General features: G+C 44.5%; 1 protein-coding gene across 2 annotated transcripts in view; it reads left to right on the forward strand.

Moving 5' to 3' along the window:
* The window catches only part of FARS2 (phenylalanyl-tRNA synthetase 2, mitochondrial), a 514,600-nt gene that overhangs the window by 376,446 nt on the left and 117,395 nt on the right, over window positions 1–20,759 (forward strand). For both annotated transcript variants that reach the window (XM_040353668.1, XM_040353667.1), the window contains exon 7: window positions 18,107–18,258. In XM_040353668.1, the coding sequence (XP_040209602.1) occupies window positions 18,107–18,258 (152 nt within the window). The remainder of the gene's footprint in view (window positions 1–18,106; window positions 18,259–20,759) is intronic.

Here is a 20,759-nt window from a genome sequence, read left to right on the forward strand (position 1 = left end):
AACTAAACGTTTATCATTTTTAGAAATATCAGTTGTGCTTCATAAGACAGAAGGTTGATAGAACAACACACAGATGAAGGTCTGAGGGGATCAGAGGGTATATACAGATACAGGTGGAAGTTGAAGGGAATAGCGGAGGAGGGAAAAACCTCCGTAGCTGTAATAAAGGCCGGGGTGGGAGGGGGGGATCCCCAGCACCCTGTGGAAAGACGATGTGACATTAGGATCTACACAAATTAAAAAGGCTGCTGATAACCAAATAACAAGCAAGCCTACATAAAAAATTATAAATATAGAGTAATGTACTTATCTGAATTCTGGCTATGAGCAGAAAGAAAGAGGAATAGGTTACCTCAGACAGTCCCTTATATAGGCTACGGTCTGGGAGGGGCTACACTGGCCCAGGGACTGCTGGGAAGGGTAGTTCTTTGAATTTTTTAAGTTACAATAAATGTTTACTGTATTTCTGCTATGGGCATTATTAAAGAAAGATAATGCATAAGATATGAGCCTCCTGTCTGATGTATAATTACAAATTACAGTCCAACGCCAGTAAAGCCTCATCCCGTTATCCAATGGGAATTGTGTGATGACAGGCTGTTGTCGGAAAATTTGACCGTTTGTACCCTCCATCGGACAATTGTCAGATTTTCCACGGACAAATGTGGGATAGCATGCTTTAAAATTGTCCACCAACAATTGTGTGTTGTCGGATGTTCCGATCGTGTGTACACAAGTCCTTCGGACAAAACTCCAAAGTACAAACACGCATTATCAGAAGTAGTGCTCACCATAACAAAACATTAGCAGAAGTTGCCCAAAGGGTGTCACTAAAGAGCTGAAAAAACACGATCGGAATTTCCGACAACAAAACCCTGGCTTTTTTTCCGAGGAAATGTTGGCTCAAACTTGTGTTGCATACACACGGTCACACAAATGTTGTCTGAAATTACGAACGTCACGAACGTGGTGACGTACAACACTACGACGAGCTGAGAAAATTGAAGTTCAATGATTCCGAGCATGCATTGAATTGATTCCGAGCATGCGTATAATATTTGTGCGTCGGAATTGCATACAGACAATTAGAATTTCCGACGAGAACATTTGTTTTCGGAAAAATTGAGAACCAGCTCTCAAACATTTTTTGTCGGAAATTCCGACAGCAAATATCCGATGGAGCATACACACGGTCGTAATATCCGACCAAAAGCTCACATCGAACATTTGTTGTCGGAAATTCTGATTGTGTGTACGCGGCAGTAGTTTTGTGTTTGTTGGCCGGCAATTTTTTGCCTTTTGTATGCAACACAAAGTCCTGGCCAACGCCCTTCAGACAAAAGTCCTACTCTTTGTCTGCAGAAAATATGATCGTGTGTATGAGTAAAAACCCCACTGCATAGTTAACCTATGCAGTGGGGTTAGGGATTAGGGATTAGGGTTGTCCCAATATCACTTTTTAAGACCGAGTACAAGTACTGATACTTTTTTTCAAGTACTCGCCGATACCGATTACCAATACTTTGTTTTAATCTCATGTGACAGTGGCACATGTGTCAGTATTTTTTTATTTTATTATTTTTTACAATTTGTTTTTTTTATTATTTATTGCAATTCTTTTTTTTTATCAGCCCTCTTGGGGGGGCTTTGGTGAGATATCAGGGGTTTTAACAGACCTCTGACATCTCTCCTTTGAGACAGAGAAATGGACTAAGGACACAGATTCCCCAGTCCTTTTCTCAGCAGCCTCAGCAGCACTGAAAATGAATGGAGAGAAGACAGCGACTCCTCTCCATTCATAAACTGAAACATTGTAATCACAGTGATCACTGACTCTGTACATTCGGAAAAGGTAGAAGCCGGATTTACCGTCATCTACCTCCGCTCTCCATCCTGACAGATCGAGGGGGACAGCAGCATGGAGGAGAAGAGAGGGGGACACAGAGGAGAAGAGAGGGGGACAGCAGCACATATGAGAAGAGAGGGGGACAGCAGCATGAAGGAGAAGAGAAGGGGACAGCAGCACGGAGGAGAAGAGAGGGGGACACGGAGGAGAAGAGAGGGGGACAGCAGCACGGAGGAGAAGAGAGGGGGACAGCAGCACGGAGGAGAAGAGAGGGGGACAGCAGCACGAAGGAGAAGAGAAGGGGACAGCAGCACGGAGGAGAAGAGAGGGGGACAGCAGCACGGAGGAGAAGAGAGGGGGACAGCAGCACGGAGGAGAAGAGAGGGGGACAGCAGCACGAAGGAGAAGAGAAGGGGACATCAGCACGGAGGAGAAGAGAGGGGGACACGGAGGAGAAGAGAGGGGGACAGCAGCACGGAGGAGAAGAGAGGGGGACAGCAGCACGGAGGAGAAGAGAGGGGGACAGCAGCACGAAGGAGAAGAGAAGGGGACAGCAGCACGGAGGAGAAGAGAGGGGGACAGCAGCACGGAGGAGAAGAGAGGGGGACAGCAGCACGGAGGAGAAGAGAGGGGGACAGCAGCACGGAGGAGAAGAGAGGGGGACAGCAGCACGGAGGAGAAGAGAGGGGGACATCAGCACGGTGGTGAAGAGATGGGGACATCAGCAGGGAGGAGAAGAGAGGGGGACATGGAGGAGAAGAGAGGGGGATAGCAGCACAGAGGAGAAGAGAGGGGGATCCGGAGCAGCATGGAGGGGGACACGGAGCAGCATGGAGTGGGACACAAAGGGGGACAGCAGCAGAACAGGGGGACTGGAGGAGGATGCGGGGACAGTCAGCGGTGATCGTGTGTGAGAGAGTTAAAAGGACAGATCACCGCTGTTTTCACTTACGGTGGGAGAGTGCTTGTAACTCTCCCACCCCACTGATCACCCTGACTGCCCAGGTATCGGGTGGAGCATTTGCCCGAGTACAAGTACCTGGGCAAATGCTCGGTATCGGTACTGATACTAGTATCGGTATCGGGACAACCCTAGGTTAAATGCTCGTTAATGTCTAGGGGGATTGGAAAAGGACTTACTTACTTGATCATCTCCTCTTCGGGCATATGGTGCCCCATACTCCAGTGGTAGAGTGTTCCTTTGTGTCCTAATGTCCAAATGCAGGGATGTGGGCCTTAAATCAGTCTTAAAGACATCAGAGAGCATCAGATCACTGGAGTGCAGGGAAGAAGTGGCTGCCAGGACTAGTCTAGCAGCACAGATGAGGATCAGGTAAGTAAAAGTGCTCATCTATGTCCTCTAAACATAAACAAGTATTTATTCCATGCAGTTAAAGTGCAGCCCCACTTCAAATGAGATTTTTTTATTTAAACAATGTGAGAATTTTTTTCTAGAGTTCCTCTTTAATTCTCAGCTTATATAGCTGTGCAAATACATTTGTAGAGTCAAGTGTTTAATAACCTGCACATGCTGTTTAACTCTTTCACTATATTTCTTAAACCATCTCTTAGCTGTCCTTTTCAATTCAGTTTTGTTTTAATACTTTATTTTATGAAATCTTCAACAATTTTGACATTAATACCTATAAACTGATTAAGTAATCAGTGCAATATTAAAACTGCAGAATGTGTCATGGTCTGTTTCATCATGCTTGTAACAGGCTTTGACATTCTTTGATTTTCATGAGATTTTTGTTTCATATAGTTACCATCACAGTAATCTACCTGTTCTCCATGCTGAGCAGCTAAAGTATTTGTCAAATGTTACTCCACCTGTAAACAAAAAGTACAATAGCTTGCTTACAGATGTAAGCAGGTAACATCACAGTAAACGGAAATGAAAATTTGATTCCCTTGTCAAAATGCAATTTGAGGACAGGGTCTAAAACAAAAAGAGTACAGTTTGTTATGCAATATGATAATGTCATTGCTATATAAATACTGGAAATCAATGTCTATATTGTCACTAGAAGGCGACCCTGCTACTCAGAGTTGCAGTTTTTACTCATTCAAATATAAATGCACATTATTGCACTGGTGTATGCTTAACCCTGGAAAAACAAATGACATCCCTTACACTGAGACTCACCTCAGACTGAACGGGTTAAATGCTCATTTACTTACCTCATTCCTCACTCCCCCAGCAGCCAGCGCTGACCTTTGCACCCCCTTCAATCCAATGATCTCCTCTGCACCCCACAATCCACTGGTCAGTTCTCCACTTCTTTCCTTCATCCACTGGTCACCTTTTCACCCCTCCCTCCACTAGTCACCTCTGCACTCAGCTGCATGGAGGTGCCCCTGCACTTTCCCCAAAGCAGCTGGTCCTTGAGCCCACGCTGCCGTGAAATTAGGGGCCCCATGATGGCACTGAGAGTGATAGATACACAGGGGAGGCTGTCTGCATCCTACCTACTTGATGTATGTTTACCTGCACTGTCATCATTGTAGGGGCCCCTGAGCATTACTTTGCCCAGGGGCCCATGATGCCATTTAGATGGCCCTGTCTGCACTCTTTCCCTCCCTGCTCTGGTCACTTATGCACCCATCTCCATCCAAAGGTCACTTCTGCTCCCACCTCCATCCACTGGTCTCCTTCTCTGAACGCCCTCTATCCACTGATTACCTCTGCACTTCCTACCTCCACTGGTCACCTTTGCACACCAAACAAATGTTATCAGATCATTAGCCAGCCATCAACAAACCAAATTGACTTTGTCTAACAGTTCACATTAAAACCAAGAGGCTTAGTTTGCACACAATTGCAAATACATGCATAAGCTGCAGTGGCCACATCATGGCACCTCAGTGTACTACAGTCCTAACTCTATAATTTTGCGAGTCTCCTGAATTGGAGCACATATGTAATAATGAATAGATTAAAGAGTTTGTTAACTCCCCCCCCCAAAAAAAAATGATTCTGGTCCCTTAAAGGAGATTACACAGCACAGTGCTTGTGCTGTGTAATCTGCCCCCCTCTAAACTGTAAAAAATCTCCTTGATCCTACCACTTCCTGTATGCCCTCTCTATACTGACCACGATAACCAGGGCTGCTTAGCTCTGACTACCGTGGTCAGAGTACGCCCCCTCCATAATACGTAGCTGTCCTCTGCTCTCCCCCTCACCCCCTCCATCCTGCCTGTCAGCACCTCCTCTTTGTCTCTGTCTCCGCCCCACCTCTGCCACTACTATTAAAAATAAAAACCCTACATTGGTCACTGTCAGCCCCTCTATTAGAGGCTGGCATACCACACTATACAAGTCCTTTGTAAAAACGAGTGTTCTAAATACCTCAGATGGAGATCATCTTGGCCCCTCCCGCAGAAGCAATGTCTTAGGCCCTGTACACACGATCAGTCCAAACTGATAAAAACGGACTGAAGTTCAGTTTCATCGGTCCAAACCGACCGTGTGTGGGCCCCATCGGTCTGTTGTCCTTCGGTCTCAAAATTTAGAACTTGCTTTAAAATTAGACCGATGTACGCCTGACCGATAGTACGCAAAAGCATCGGTTCCAAACCTGGGCATGCTCAGAATCAAGTTGACGCATGCTTGGAAGCATTGAACTTCATTTTTCTCTGCACGTCGTTCTGTTTTACGTCACCGCGTTGGACTCGATCGGTTTTTGAACTGATGGTGTGTAGGCACATCAGACCATCAGTTAGCTTCATCGGTTAACTGATGAAACTGAACTTCTGTCCGTTTTTCATCAGTTTGGACTGATCGTGTGTACAGGGCCTTAGAGCTGTAAAGCATCTGTGAGTCATGTGACTGGCCTGAAGACCGTTATGAAGAGGTATTTAGAACGCTCATTTTTACAAAGGACTTGCATAGTGTTGTATGCCAGCCTCTAATAGAGGGACTGGCAGTGAATGAAATAATAAACTTAACAAACACTTTAAGGGTAGACATGTCTTGAGGGAGCCCACCCCTCCTTTAAGGTACAGGGATGTACTGCACACCCAGCAATAGCATAATGACAGTGAAGGTGTTCAGTGCATCCCCTCTCCAATTACCAACAGTACAAACTGAACCACCCTAACCTATAACTGGCCTTTTCAACAAGGAGTACATGGACGGGTGACACATGTCAAAAAACAACAAGCAAAAATAACCAGCTCACTTACTAGCCAGGTGACTGCAGTACACTGTAGTGACATGACGTGGCCGCTGCAGCTTACGCATGTATTTGCAAATGTGTGCAAACTAAACCCCTTGGTTTTAACGTGACTTGTTAGACAAGATCAATTTGGTTTGTTGCAGGCTGGCTGGTAAGTGCGCTAGGAATTTTTGTTTGTTGTTTTTTGACATGTGTCGCCTTTCCATGTGCTACTTACTGCAAAGGCCAGTTATAGGTTGGGATGGTTGCCATTTGTTTGTCACCTTTGCACACCCCTTCATCCACTGGTTACCTCTGCAACCCCCTTCATCCACTGGTTACCTCTGCACCTTCTTCATCCTTCCAGCCACGTCACCTCTGCAACCCTCCACTCCTCCATTGGTCAGCTGTGCACTATTGTTCACTATCTTCCTGCATCCAGTGAATCCATGCAGACACTGGTGGTGCTTGCCTGCATATCCTTAAGGAACAAGCCATGGGGATAGAGGTGCTTTGGGATGCTAGCAATATTTTTGGAGTTGTTTTGGCACAGCCAAGTACTCTCCAGACACCGCCACTGCATCGTTTTTACTGGAGGCCAGAACAGGTATAGCATTTTTTAAGATTATTACACAATCATCTATATGTTAAATGGATAAGCAAAGTAAAGCATTAGATCAGTAATGAACAATTATGTCTTGTTTTTTGCTATTATATTTATAGTGAACTGCTGGATAATAAAAGGTACAGTATGTATAGAACGTGTGCAATTCCTTACAGAAAAAAAAAATATTGAAGTGGATTTTCTTCTTACCCAACAATACTTTTCCTGCAGTGCTTCATCAAAACAAGATGATGAATGAACAGTCTTATGAAATCTCATCCTAAAACAGCTTATTGTTGCCCTCTGTTTAACTGTCTTCTCTACATAGATGGCAGTGTCTTCCTGCAGCCTTCTCCATCTCTCCCTAGGAATCTCTTACATGGTCTCATTGCGTGCATCAAAGATAACAGGATGTGAGCCTAGTAATTGACGTGTTTAGAGCTCTGGCAACAGTAGGAAATAACAGCTACTGTAACATAAGTGAAAAATGGATCTTTTGCATTAGGGCCCATTTATACTAACGCAGTGTACAATATGTAGTGCCATTTATTTTGAATGGCACAGCACTGCACCTGCACTGTAGTGCACTGTAAAACATGGCAACGCTCTGGCGTGCATTGTAGTGTGCTGTGTTGAAGAAAGTGGTGCATGCAGTGTTTGGTCCATTGTGGTGCAATTAGGCAGCCCATTTAAATCAATGAACTGTCTTAAAGTGACATTAAACCCACATTATTAAAAACTATCAATAAATGCTAAAATATAGAGATGTCTAAACTCTGTGCCACAGAAAAAAAATAAAAATAAATGAAATCCTACTACTGTCACCTTAAAAAAAAAACTACAAAAGTATTAGCTCCCAATTTAATGGAGGTGCTGTAAACAATCACAAAAATCTAAAAACTTTGACATACAATAAATTAAACACTGTGTTATCACATTAAATAGTGAAAGTATTATGTATCGAATAGTCCAAAAAAAATTCCACAAAAATTAGTTTCCATAAGGTAATTTTTTTTTTCTTAACATCCACCAAGTGCATCTTTCACCCGCCACATGACTGAAATGAACACACCACAGTCAGGTTAAGTACTCATATCAAAAATGGACACTAGCTCTTTAACCACTTCCCGACGGCCGTACGACTATATACGGCCGCCGGGTGGCTCTACTTCTCTGGGAGGCCGTGTTTTTATGGCCGCCCCTTTTCGCGTTCCCCGCGCGCGCTCCCGAGCGCGCAGCGGGGAACTGCTGTGCTGGCCGTGTCCCTTGGACACAGCCAGTCACAGATCGCCGTGAACGGCCAATCGGAGCGGCCGTTTCCTAGGCGATCTGTGCGGCCAATGAGAGATGATCTCATATGTTTACATATGAGATCATCTCTCATTCCCGGCTCTCGCAGACAGCGGTGCTGTCAGGGGAGAGAGGAGACGGATCTGTGTCTCTTGTACATAGGGACACAGATCGGTCACCCCCCCAGTCACCCCCCCTCCCCCACAGTTAGAACACTAATTAGGATACACATTTAACCCCTTCCTCACCCCCTAGTGTTAACCCCTTCCCTGCCAGTCACATTTATACAGTAATTAGTGCATATTTATAGCACTGATTGCAGTATAAATGTGAATGGCGCCAAAAATGTGTCAAAAGTGTCCGATGTGTCCGCCATAACGTCGCAGTCCCAATAAAAATCGCAGATCGCCGCCATTTCTAGTAAAAAAAAATTTTTATACAGTAATTAGTGCATATTTATAGCACTGATTGCAGTATAAATGTGAATGGCGCCAAAAATGTGTCAAAAGTGTCCGATGTGTCCGCCATAACGTTGCAGTCCCAATAAAAATCGCAGATCGCCGCCATTTCTAGTAAAAAAAAAATTTATACAGTAATTAGTGCATATTTATAGCACTGATTGCAGTATAAATGTGAATGGCGCCAAAAACGTGTCAAAAGTGTCCGATGTGTCCGCCATAACGTCGCAGTCCCAATAAAAATCGCAGATCGCCGCCATTTCTAGTAAAAAAAAAAAAATAATAATAATAATTCTGTCCCTTATTTTGTAGGCGCTATAACTTTTGCGCAAACCAGTCGCTTATTGCGATTTTTTTTTTTTTTTTTACTAAAAATATGTAGAATACGTATCGGCCTAGACTGAGGATAAAAAAAAACGTAAAAAAAAAAAATTGAGCTATTTATTATAGCAACAAGTAAAAATATTTTTTTTTTTTTCAAAATTGTCGCTCTATTTTTGTTTATAGCGCAAAAAATAAAAACCGCAGAGGTGATCAAATACCACCAAAAGAAAGCTCTATTTGTGGGGAAAAAAGGACGTTAATTTTGTTTTCGAGCCACGTCGCACGACCGCGCAATTGTCAGTTAAAGCGACGCAGTGCCGAATCGCAAAAAGTCCTCTGGTCAGGAAGGGGTTTAAGTGCCCAGTAAGGAAGTGGTTAATACAAGTTATACAATGTGAATTTATATCGTAAAACATTCTAAAAAAAATAGTGTAAAGTCCAAATCATTATATAAAGTAAAGTCTGCAATCACCGTTCAATCAATCAAATGTGAAGTATCTAATTCGTATTTATATTTGTGAAAAGTGCTTTTCCACATGCCCAGGTGAAATTTACACTCACCAGGTTGTTGCGGCTGACAAAGCAGCCTACAAGCTTTGTGTGTTAGATCCTGCATAGGTTTTGCCTGATCTTCTCCTTAAAGGTTCCAATGCCAGCTAGCTTAAAGGTGTCACTGTTATGAATTCTCATCCACTCATATAGGTGAACGATAAACTCAGAGACATATATCATAGTGTAGTATATGTTATAGGTGCCAATAGGGCACAAACACAACCATCTTGATTATTCCTATTTCCTGAACTCCCACTCGCGTTCATATTAACTCATGTTACGTGGGTGAAAGACCGGATATGACATCAGAGACTCAGCTTCTATGCATTCTGTGGTGGGGGTGGGGCAGAGACTGAGACACAGAGGAGGCGCTGATAGGCAGGAAGGAGGGGGTGAGGAGGAGAGCAGAGAGCACAGCTATGTATGACGGAGGGACATACTCTGACCACGATAGTCAGTGCTGAGCAGCCCTGGTTATCGTGGTCAGTATAGAGAGGGCATACAGGAAGTGGCCAATGCTTCCACGCATGCGTCGAAGTGATTCGACGCATGCAAGGGATGGCGGCCGCTCGGACATGTACAGTGAGTCTGTACAGACGACCGAACATGTCCGACGGACAGGATTCCAGCGGACATGTTTCTTAGCATGCTAAGGCCTTGTACACACGACTGAACATGTCTGCTGAAACTGGTCCGCAGACCAGTTTCAGCAGACATGTTCGGTCGTGTGTACGGCCGACCGGACAGGTTTCCAGCGGACATTTGTCCAGCCGACCGTTTTGCAGCGGACATGCTAAGAAACATGTCCGCTGGAATCCTGTCCGTCGGACATGTTCGGTCGTGTGTACAAGGCCTTAATCAAGACATTATTGTGCCTTTCTTTTCCAGGCATCACCGGGAGACAGAGCATTCCACACTTTAGGTATGGTATGGGCCATCAAATTTATTTAAAGGTATCCGCTGCAGTTAGGCAGTTGGACTTGTTCATCCTTCCTGAAATTCCTAGGAAGGGTCAATCAGCTACTAAGGCCACGTACACACGGTCGTTCCAAACCGATGAGAATGGTCCGACGGGCCATTTCCATCGGTTCACCGCTGAAGTGGCCTGATGGTCTGATGTGCGTACACACCATCGTTCCAAAAACCGATCGGGTCAGAACGCGGTGATGTCAAACACACGACGTACTGAATAAAACGAAGTTCAATGCTTCCAAGCATGCGTCGACTTGATTCTGAGCATGCGCGGGTTTTGAACCGATGCTTTCTGTACTAACCATCGGTTTGGACCGATCAGGCAGCGGGCCATCGGTTCGATTTTAAAGCATGTTTTAACATTTTGGACCGAAGGACAGCAGACCGATGGGCTATACACACGGTCGGTTTGGACCGATGAAACTGAACCTCGGTCCATTCTCATCGGTTTTGTCCGACCGTGTGTACGCGGCCTAAGTCGACGATTTTTCTCTAGATCCATCAGCTTATTGCCTATGACTTGAAGGCTAAGGTTCCATCTGTGAAGGCTAACTCTACCAGAAGTGGTGGAGCCTCTTGGGCTATCTGTCAGTAGGCATCAGTGGCTCAGGTGTACCTGACGACCTGCAGCCTGGTCTTTGTAGCCTGCTCTGTGTTTTGTGGTGTACAATTTATTTTTAGTATTTACCCTTAAAATCGATTTCTTGGAGTACATCAACTAAGAAGCTTCATGAATAGGAGGGGGGGGGTTATATAGGGGTACTTTTTTTCAGGTTTTTTTTCTGTCAGTGTCCATTCAACTGTTGGTGGCGCATAACCCAGGTAGTCCTGATTTATAGCTTGCTCTATGTCCCATGATGTATTCCAAGAAATGGAATTTACAGGTACAAAAATAAAATTTTCCTGGATATTTTCCTGCCCACCCGGGGGAGTTTGTTTGCTCGTATTAACCTCTGCATGTTCTAATATGGACAGTAGGAATCCCCCATAATAACCACAACATTTGTGCAGATCCAGGAACTCCACCACAGATATCTCTGTGACATAAGCAATTGGTTTACCTCTTTAACATCTACCGAAAAATTAACTACCAGTTTTGGGTGGACTGGCCAATAATCTTTTAGGGCTCGTTCACATTGGAACCCGGTTTGGGAAGCCTGTGTTCTGTGCGCGCGCTGCACTGCGTTCATAATGCACTGGGTGTGCAATCTGCTGTGGGTGTCAATATAATCCTAACAACACCCAAAACAGAGATCGCAAATGCAATGTGTTTGCCTGCATCGGATCGCATAGTACCACAGTAAGATGCGATCCAGTGCAGTGCACATTTAAAAAAGTAGAGCATGCACTACTTTTGGTGAGATCCAGTGTGATTTAAACCAATTAAAAAGCATAGGTTCAAATCGCACTCCACAGGATTGCGGATGTGCTCCTGCGTGAGGCAGGTGTGAACTGGCCCTTAATCTGCTGTCTTTTACATTAGAACTATTGTCAGGCTACATTTACATAACACGCAGTAAGTACGTTTTAACTATGAACTCTAGGCAGAAATAAAAGACACTAATTAAGCAGCCCTGTATTCAATAGTACATCATCAAATTTATTTATCATAATCGTACAGTACAGGACAGAGAAGTTGATCCTTAGAACATGAGTTATATGCTGGCACTTTGAGGTAATTGGACTCTAGCAAAAGCTTTGCTGGGGACCACCTTTCCGTGTACGCATATATTTCCTTGGACACCATACCTGGACCTCGTAACAGCGGGACCAGCCTGTGATGCTTGCTTAGGGTACTGGATCCTGCATTTAGCGTTTACCTTGGTACGTGGTGCAATCAGTGAGTTAGTCAAGAGATGTTATACATGTACGGGGCTGTGGTCCATTCCTATGGCACCCGGACCCTGACAACCACTTTAGGGGTATACACACCATGATGAGCAAAGCCTGGACCCTAAACAGGACCAGCAACATGAACACGACAAAACAGCTATGCACATACGCTGTTTGGAGGGCACAGGTTATGAGGCAATCTATAGGGTGTGTTTTACCCTGATTATTATTGTCTCACACACTAAGCCAGCCCTCAAAATTTGCACTCGCCTGCTCGCATTTGGCGAGTGAATTTATGAGCAGTGCGAGTATGTATTTAGTTCCCCTCCCGCCGTGCGGCCAGTACAATATGTATTCTACAGCTGCACTGGATCACACATTTTTGCCTCGCAGAGTGAGCTTTGCAAGGAAGTGTTGTACCAGCCAGCGCCGCCCCTCTCCACCGTCCACACATCGAGGCTTAGGACTGCACCTCTTCACCTCCCACACATCCCCTGCACTGCACAGGCTAGCAGCAAAGCAAAGCGCTTTGCAAAGAAGTGTACCAGCCAGCACCGCCCCTCTTCCACACATCTCCGTCCTGCACAGGCTAGCAGCAGCTTTGTGGAAATAAATTTACCTGGACAGGACAGCTGCGCCATTTGGGACTGCCCCTCTCTATCTCCCACAGGCTAGCAGCTTTGCAACAAGTGTACCAGCTGCTTGGGACCGCCCCTCTCCACTTCCCATACATCCAAGGAGTGCACCGATGCCTGACACCCCTGGCTGAAGGACAATCGTATGTGATAATGTGACAGTCTGTTGTGATGTTCTGGCGGCATTGGGGGATTGAACAAGACGTTTGGTGGGAGTAAGGGGGAATTGAGAGAACATATGTGCTGGATTGGGGGGGAGGCATAGGTCTGAATCACCCACCCCAATTCTGCCCCCCCCCCCTCATTCTATCATACCTTCACACCTATGCCTCCAATTCGCCCCCCCCCCCAAATCTATCATACCTATGCCTCCAATTCTGCCCCCCCATCTATCATACCATATGATAGATGGGGGGGAGTGTAATTGGAGGCATAGCTATGATATAATGGGGGAGAGTGGCCGAATTGGATTCATAGATATGAAGGTATGATAGAATGGGGGAGGATGGCGGAATTGGTGGCATAGGTATGAAGGTATGATAGAATGGGGGAGGGGGGGCAGAATTGGAGGCATAGGTACGCTGGTGAGGGGAGGTTGGAAGACTAGGTGCAATGGGGGAGGCGTTGCAGGTAGAGGTGTACTGGGGGGAGGTGTTACAGGTAGAGGTGTACTGGGAGGAGGTGTTGCAGGTAGATGTGTACTGGGGGGAGGCGTTGCAGGTAAAGGTGTACTGGGGGGAGGCGTTGCAGGTAGAGGTGTACTGGGGGAGGCATTAAAGGTAGAGGTGTACTGGGGGGAGGTGTTGCAGGTAGAGGTGTACTGGGGGGAGGCGTTGCAGGTAGAAGTGCACGGGGGAGGCGTTTCAGGTAGAGGTGTACGGGGGGAGGTGTTGCAGGGGTGTGTTTAGGGGCGGAGCAAGGTAGGGTTTGGGTGGGGCAAAAGGTGGCGAGAAAATCTTAAGGCCTGGCTAGTAGCTCAGTCTGACTTTTTTCTCGGAAAGTCTGGCCATGTGTATGAGGCATTACACACACTGTTGCCTGATACTCCGAATGCACAGCCATGGAGCTCAGTTAGCGCCTGGGTTATTGCAATTCCTTCATACCAGACATGCTGTGCCCCCTCAGTTCATGTCCATTTCATGAGCACCTTGCAGGGGAAGATCCTCACTTAGCAATGGTGGATTACAGGTGGCCAGAAGCAGGAGTTTATTGGACAAATAGTGGTAATTCCACTGCAGGCCCTGCGGAAACTCCAAGTAGTACTCAGGCTGATTTGTTAAATAGAGAATATATATTTCGAATATAGAACATTTATTTTTTCCAAAAGGTTCAAGAGAGGACTGGCTAAACCACCTGGTAATTTAGAAAGCCTGTTTCAGAAAGCACCATTTAATTTGTGACTCCTGAAAAAATGAAATGCTAGTGTGTTTCTGTATGGCAGACATCCAAAAGTAGGCTTTAATTTTGAATGTGCATAATCATATAATAAAATCTTAATCCCAGCAAAATACTACAACATTTTTACTATTTCTGTAATACACAGCTTTTACGACCATGAATTAAAACTAAAGAGAGCAGCTGAAAATTATTGGCACCAATACCGGCATAAGTAAGCATTCAGATGAAAGCTATGTAGATCAGTTGCTCAGTTAGGTGATAAATGGGTAAAAATATTTGCTTCCCTGAAGACAGGTTTTTCCTCTGCAGCTCGGCATAATGCACAATTATTTCAAGCCTTTTTTTATCTGCTGTGTCAGGTTTTTTTTTCTTCCTCTTTTTAAGAAAAAATGTCAGACGACACTTGCTGCAAAAATATAAAATAATTAATCCAAGATATATTTTTTGTGTTTGTGCGTATGGCAGCATTTGTAATTACTTACAGGGGGACCATGATGTGGAGCATTTTATTGCAAGAGAGCAGTTTAAAGTAATATATGCCACTCATCTATGTATTCTGGTAGATCCTTCATATTGTTTTGCTTCTCCTTTGCAGAAAATTAATTCATTTGACAGGTTTATTCATATAACAGGCTGTGAAAAACCCTTTGATTTCACAGCTCATTCGCTGAGGGTTTTATTAGTCCAAATGAATCATAGACACCGTTTGTAGTTGGTGTGTGTACAAGCCATTTTCACAATTAGGATGCTTTGAAGACACCACATGATATACCGTCTAGGGTAAATGAGAAAGTATATGGTTGTCACCTGCAATGTTTGCTTGCTAGCAGCATGTGCAAACAGATGTGCCTATCTGTGTTAGAATTAAAGGGGAACTCCAGACAAATACAAAAGCTTCATTAAGCTCATCTTTAAAGCAACTTACATTTACCTAAACGATGCCATGGTTTGTCTGTAATTCATTCTTGCATTAAAACTGAAAGCTGCACAGTGTGAAAGATCTTCTGATCTGATTGATGGTCCATCCTGATGATGTGGGTGCCACCTATTTGTTTGGCTTAAATTCATTCAAATAGTCCTGCACTGATAAATGTGCCAACTTAACCACTTAAGACCCGGACCAAAATGCAGGTAAAGGACCAGGCCCCTTTTTGCGATTCGGCACTGCGTCGCTTTAACTGACAATAGCGTGGTCATGCGAAAATTACAATTGCAGTTTGGGAGTTAACCACAAGGGGGCGCTGCAGGGGTTAAGTGTGACCTCATCTGTGTTTCTAACTGTAGGGGGGTGTGGCTGTAGGTCTGACATCATTGATTGTGTGTCCCTATATTAGGGAACACACGATCGATGACGGCGCCACAGTGAAGAATGGGGAAGCTGTGTTTACACACAGCTCTCCCTGTTCTTCAGGTCCGGGGACCGATCGCGGGACTCCAGCGGCGATCGGGTCCGCGGTCACGGAGCTTTGGACCGGGCCCGCGACCCACGGCTGGGCATTTAACAATCACGTACAGGTACGTGATTGTGCCCAGCCGTGCCATTCTGCCGACGTATATCGGCGTTAGGCTGTCCTTAAGTGGTTAAAGGAGAAGTCCAGCCTGAGCTTTTTCCGCTGGGCTTCTCCTATGGGTCACAGGAGTGCAATTAGTTTTGCACTCCTGTGACCCGTTTTCAGCGGATAGTGGTCTGAAGTCCGCTCTCCGCTGACGTCACTTCCATCAGTCGAGGCAGCGCGTCATCACGACTTCCAAGTCGTGATCCGCCAGCTGCCTTGATTAATGGCAATCTCAGTGTCTCGCTGAAACGGCCGCTTCCCGCCCCTCCATGGCTCAGCGATCCAATGAGCGCTGAGAAGTAGAGCAGAAGGGATGCTGTCTGACAATCAGCATCGCTCTGCTCGGGGAGGAGTGAGAACCGAGCCATCGGCGGTGTTCGATCATTTGGTTCTAAGTGCAGAGATGCCGGGGGACAGACACAGCATTGGTCTGATGCTGCATCCACCTATTTAAGTATAACTAGGCAAAAAATATTAATAAACCCATACTTCTCTTTTTATGATGTGGGTGTGAAGCAACAAGACCCGTTGACTGGTTACAGTCATGTAAGATGTATGTAGACATTGTATCATATTTTTTAACATTTTATCCATAATATTTACGTACGAAAAAAAAAATTGTGTGCAATGGGATACAAACATTGCTTAAAATAAAAGGCTGTAATTAAAGCAAAAGGTGGTTCAACAAAACACTGAGGCCTCGTACACACGACAGAGATTCTCGGCAGAATTCGCCGAGAAACTCGGTCAAAACCCGGATTCTGCCGAGAATCTCTGTCGTCTGTACAGTTTTGGCTCGATGGAGCCGCCGAGGAACTCGACGAGAAAATAGAGAACATGTTCTCTATTTTCTCGTTGTCCTCGTTCTTCTATGGGAGAAGCCGGCCCGCCGAGCTCCTCGGCGGCTTCATCCCAAAACTCGACGAGGAACTCGACGTGCCAAGCACGTCGAGTTCCTCTGTCGTGTGTACGGGGCCTGACACAAGGGGGTGATCCTTTTGCCAATTCTGCGATTCTGTTTTTGTTTTGTTTTTTCTGACATGTTGATGTTATGTCTTTTATTTGGATGTTATAAGTTGCACTAAATTAAATACAGCTGGATGAAACAAAAACTGTGTCTCTCTTCATTTCAGGCTGCAAAGCAACAAATTGTGATTGTTTTAAAGGGGGTGATTTCTTTCTATATCCACTGTACATAATGTAAGGTTTTTGGGTGTGTTAAGTTTGTTTTTGGGTGGTAAATTCACTTTTTAGGTGTTCTAAGCTAGTTGGCACTAAAACAACATGTTCCATTTCTTTGATGAATTCTTATGAATCAGCATAAAGTCAAATTTTTTCCTCGCCAAACTAACTACTAATTTTAAACATTATTATAGCTGTATAGATTTTACTTCCTAAGCACACCAAAAAAGGTGAAGCGTTTTCATTGTTTTGTCTGCTCCAAATTAATGTACTTTTTGATAATTTTTTTCTATTAAGCTGACATTTTATCTATAGTTCTTTACACATAATAGTGAAACCTTTAATCTTACTAATAAAGATAATATATGTAGCACCCTCTACCATAGGTAGGTGCTAGTGTAGGATTTTTGTGAGGTAAAACTATCAGAGCAGGTAAATTTAAGCAGACTTACGTTTCAGGCTAGGCCTGTGTGCAGGGAGTGGTTAGTGTAGCAGTGGGTGTGACCACCTGTGCTTCAGTACTTGGGCGCCTCCCCTGCTTTTGGTGGATTGTTCTGGAAGAGGGACAGGCCCAGGGCTGGAGTGACAGGCAGCTTGTGTGAGGAGCCCTGACCAATCCACACTTGGTATTGGCGGGGCGGGCCTTCCAAATAAGCTGAAGTAACAGCTCACTGGAATTGTCGGCCTGGAGAATGGAGTACTAGACAGTGGCAGGAGGTGGACCCTATCTGCGCCGAGAGGGGCTGGAGACTGTCGGAACGTATGTCCAGTTAAAGTTCTCAATCATGGACTCGGGGCAAGAAAAGGTCAGTGAGTGGACGACAGTAGAGTTCTGGATGAGGCATGCCAGGGAATCTGTGAGGGAACTTCATCTTTACTCGGTCATGGATTAAGTCCTCATCTTTACACAGTCATAGATGAGGAGTCCTGGATCAGAGGAGAGACACTGGGGATTGTGTCAAATCGATGCGCCCTGCGGACGCAGGATTTGCAAGTCGGGCTAGTTGGAGTCAGTAGTCAACCAACCAGTACAAGCTGTTAAATTACTAGGCCTTCGGGAAGGGGTACTGCAGGCCTATATTATGCTTTAAAGAATCAGGATTTTTTTTTAAGGGTTATATCCACTTTAAGATTATCATGAAGACATGACTGTATTTGAATAAATGTAGATTTTTGTACCTACCATAAATAAATAAGACCTCCCCTGAAAATAAGTCCTAGTGTGTTTTTGTAGCCAAAATATATATTTATGTTTGTCCATCTGCAGGAAATAAAACAATTATTTTATTTTTCTAGCCAATAAGCAAGTTTCCATTTTTGGCCAATGACATGTCGTTCTGGCTTCCCAGTGGAGGATATTTGGAGAATGATTTTTTTGATCTAGTCCGAAGTATTGCAGGAGACATTGTTGAAGAAGTGACTTTGATTGATCAATATACTGATCCAAAGTAAGTGTTTTTTACTATGTACATCATTTGTTTCTGTTCATCAGCCTACATCAAATTCTAGTTATTTTTATTTTTTTGTTGCATGTGGATATTTCCAAATGTAGGAACTCACTTGTAGGAAGAAAAAGCCTGTGTGTACTTGGAAATAACTATGACCTCGGTAATAGCTGGACATTTAAGTATTTCTCTTAGACTGGCAGGCATAGAGCTTGCCTTTTTCTTGAATGAGCTGCCTGAATTCCGGAACCTGCTGTTGCTGTTTGCCCAATGGTGCACAGGCCATACTTTGATTCCCCCCTGGTCCACCGCAACAGGTTGGAAAGTCGTACTATTTTGTAACAAGCACCTCTAACTACTACCCCCAGAAGGCTCAGAAATTGCCAGTGAATTATAAACTATGCTTAAAATATAGTTAGATTTTATTCTGGGAACTTTTGAACCAGGAAATCCTGCAGTGTGCATATTATTAGCATTGTATAATATAATGCCAAGACATAACACTCATATATCATATCATAAACATTGAGAGCCCTTTATATTCTGTTATGCGGTGGGAGCATGCGTCAGATCTAACTTATGCCCTGTACACACGATCGGTCAATCCGATGAGAACGGTCTGATGGATTTTTCCATCAGTTAACCGATGAAGCTGACTGATGGTCAGTCATGCCTACACACCATCGGTTAAAAAAATGATCGTGTCAGAACGCGGTGACGTAAAACACAACGAAGTGCTGAAAAAAATGAAGTTCAATGCTTTCAAGCATGCGTCGACTTGATTCTGAGCATGCGTGGATTTTAAAACAAGTTTCACATTTTTTAACCGAAGGATAAATAACCGATGGGGCCCACACACGATCGGTTTGGTCTGATGAAAACGATCTATCAGACCGTTCTTATCGGATTGACCGATCGTGTGCACGCAACATTATCTTGTGAAGTTAATGGCATTGCCTTATAATAGCTTCTTTCACATCATGAGTTTAGGCTAGAAAAAAGATGTTTGCTTTACAGTGACCCTGTTGCTTACCAGACAAAATAAAATATAAAGTAGCCTGAAAGAGAAGACAGTGAATATGCACCATCATGCAGCATGCTGAAACCCAACTATCTTACAGACCTCCAATCACCACTGCTTGTCCCGCAGTGTTTAGATTTTAGTTCCTATTGCCAAACCCTTAGTCACCAGCAGGGGAGCGGACTGACAACTCAGGGGGGGGGGGGGGACAATAGAAGATTATGGGGCCCCCGGGCTTACGGATGGCCACTATGCCAGGAGGCAGTGCAGAGGCGGGGCAGCTAAAATCTCGGGATTTTCACATCAAAAGCATGTCGGTTTCAGACATATCAGGGACAGATGTAAATAAAACACAGGTTTTTACATGCTGTCCCTGGTTTTACTGAGTCTGGCAACCCTGATGGGGCCCCCTAGTGGCATGGAGCCCTCGGGCAGTGTCCGGGTGCCTCAATGGTCAGTCCGCCCCTGGTCACCAGTGTGTCCTGTAGTGATGTAGGGGTCTTCAGGAGGAACCAAAGTGAGCAGTGGGGAACATGCTATTTGGCATTACTGGATGTGCTAGATAACAGCAGCGCTTGGCGCTTTGCAAGGGAGTTTCAACATATCCCCCTCCAGAAAGGTGGGTAAACATCAGGAAATTTACCCTAGGAATATACAATTCCTATAAAAAAAAAACGTTGGCACGGCATCATTCCCATTTGCCCCTTTTCTGCAGCACTATCTCTGAAAATCATATGTGTGTGCAAATTTGCCATGGGTATCTGCCAGGTATTTAGGACCTCCAAAGATAACCTGCCCTATGCCTTCACCTGTATGGGGGGGGTTGGTTGGCACATATGCTCTGATGCTGTCAGTTTCTGGCATCAGGAATGACCCGCAACATCTGTGCACATGCACAATGATCCCTGTGTGCAGGGATGCTAATGCTAAAAAGAATATGTCTATGAATGCACTGAATCTTGCAACTTGCATGCACCCTCAGTAGTAAAATGCTGCCTCCTAGTATGCATGATGTGGCAATCCCTCAACTGCCTTTTTTATCCAGGCAATTGTTGAAATTTACTGTAAATTGAATACTGTTGTATATAATGGGGATAATACAAATAGCAAGCCAGGTTTTTTTTTTTTTTTTTTTTTTTTTTACTTGTTAATATACCTTTGCTACACTCTCTCACTGTTGTTCCCACAAATTCCTGCCTGTATCACTCACTGTTGATTGGATTAACCACTTCCATACAGGGCAGTTATACACACATCCATACCCGGCCTATTCTGGCACTTCTTTCCTACATGTACAAATCATATTTTTTTTGCTAGAAAATTACACAGAACCCCCAAACATTATATATGTTTTTTTAGCAGACACCCTAGGGAATAAAACGACGGTCATTGAAACGTTTTATCTTGCACGCCATTTGCGCAATAATTTTTCAAATGCCTTTTGTTTGGAAAAAAATTGTTTCATGAATTAAAAAAATAACAA

This window comes from Rana temporaria, chromosome 5 (genome assembly GCF_905171775.1).
Source record: "Rana temporaria chromosome 5, aRanTem1.1, whole genome shotgun sequence".
Classification (NCBI taxonomy): Eukaryota; Metazoa; Chordata; class Amphibia; order Anura; family Ranidae; genus Rana; species Rana temporaria.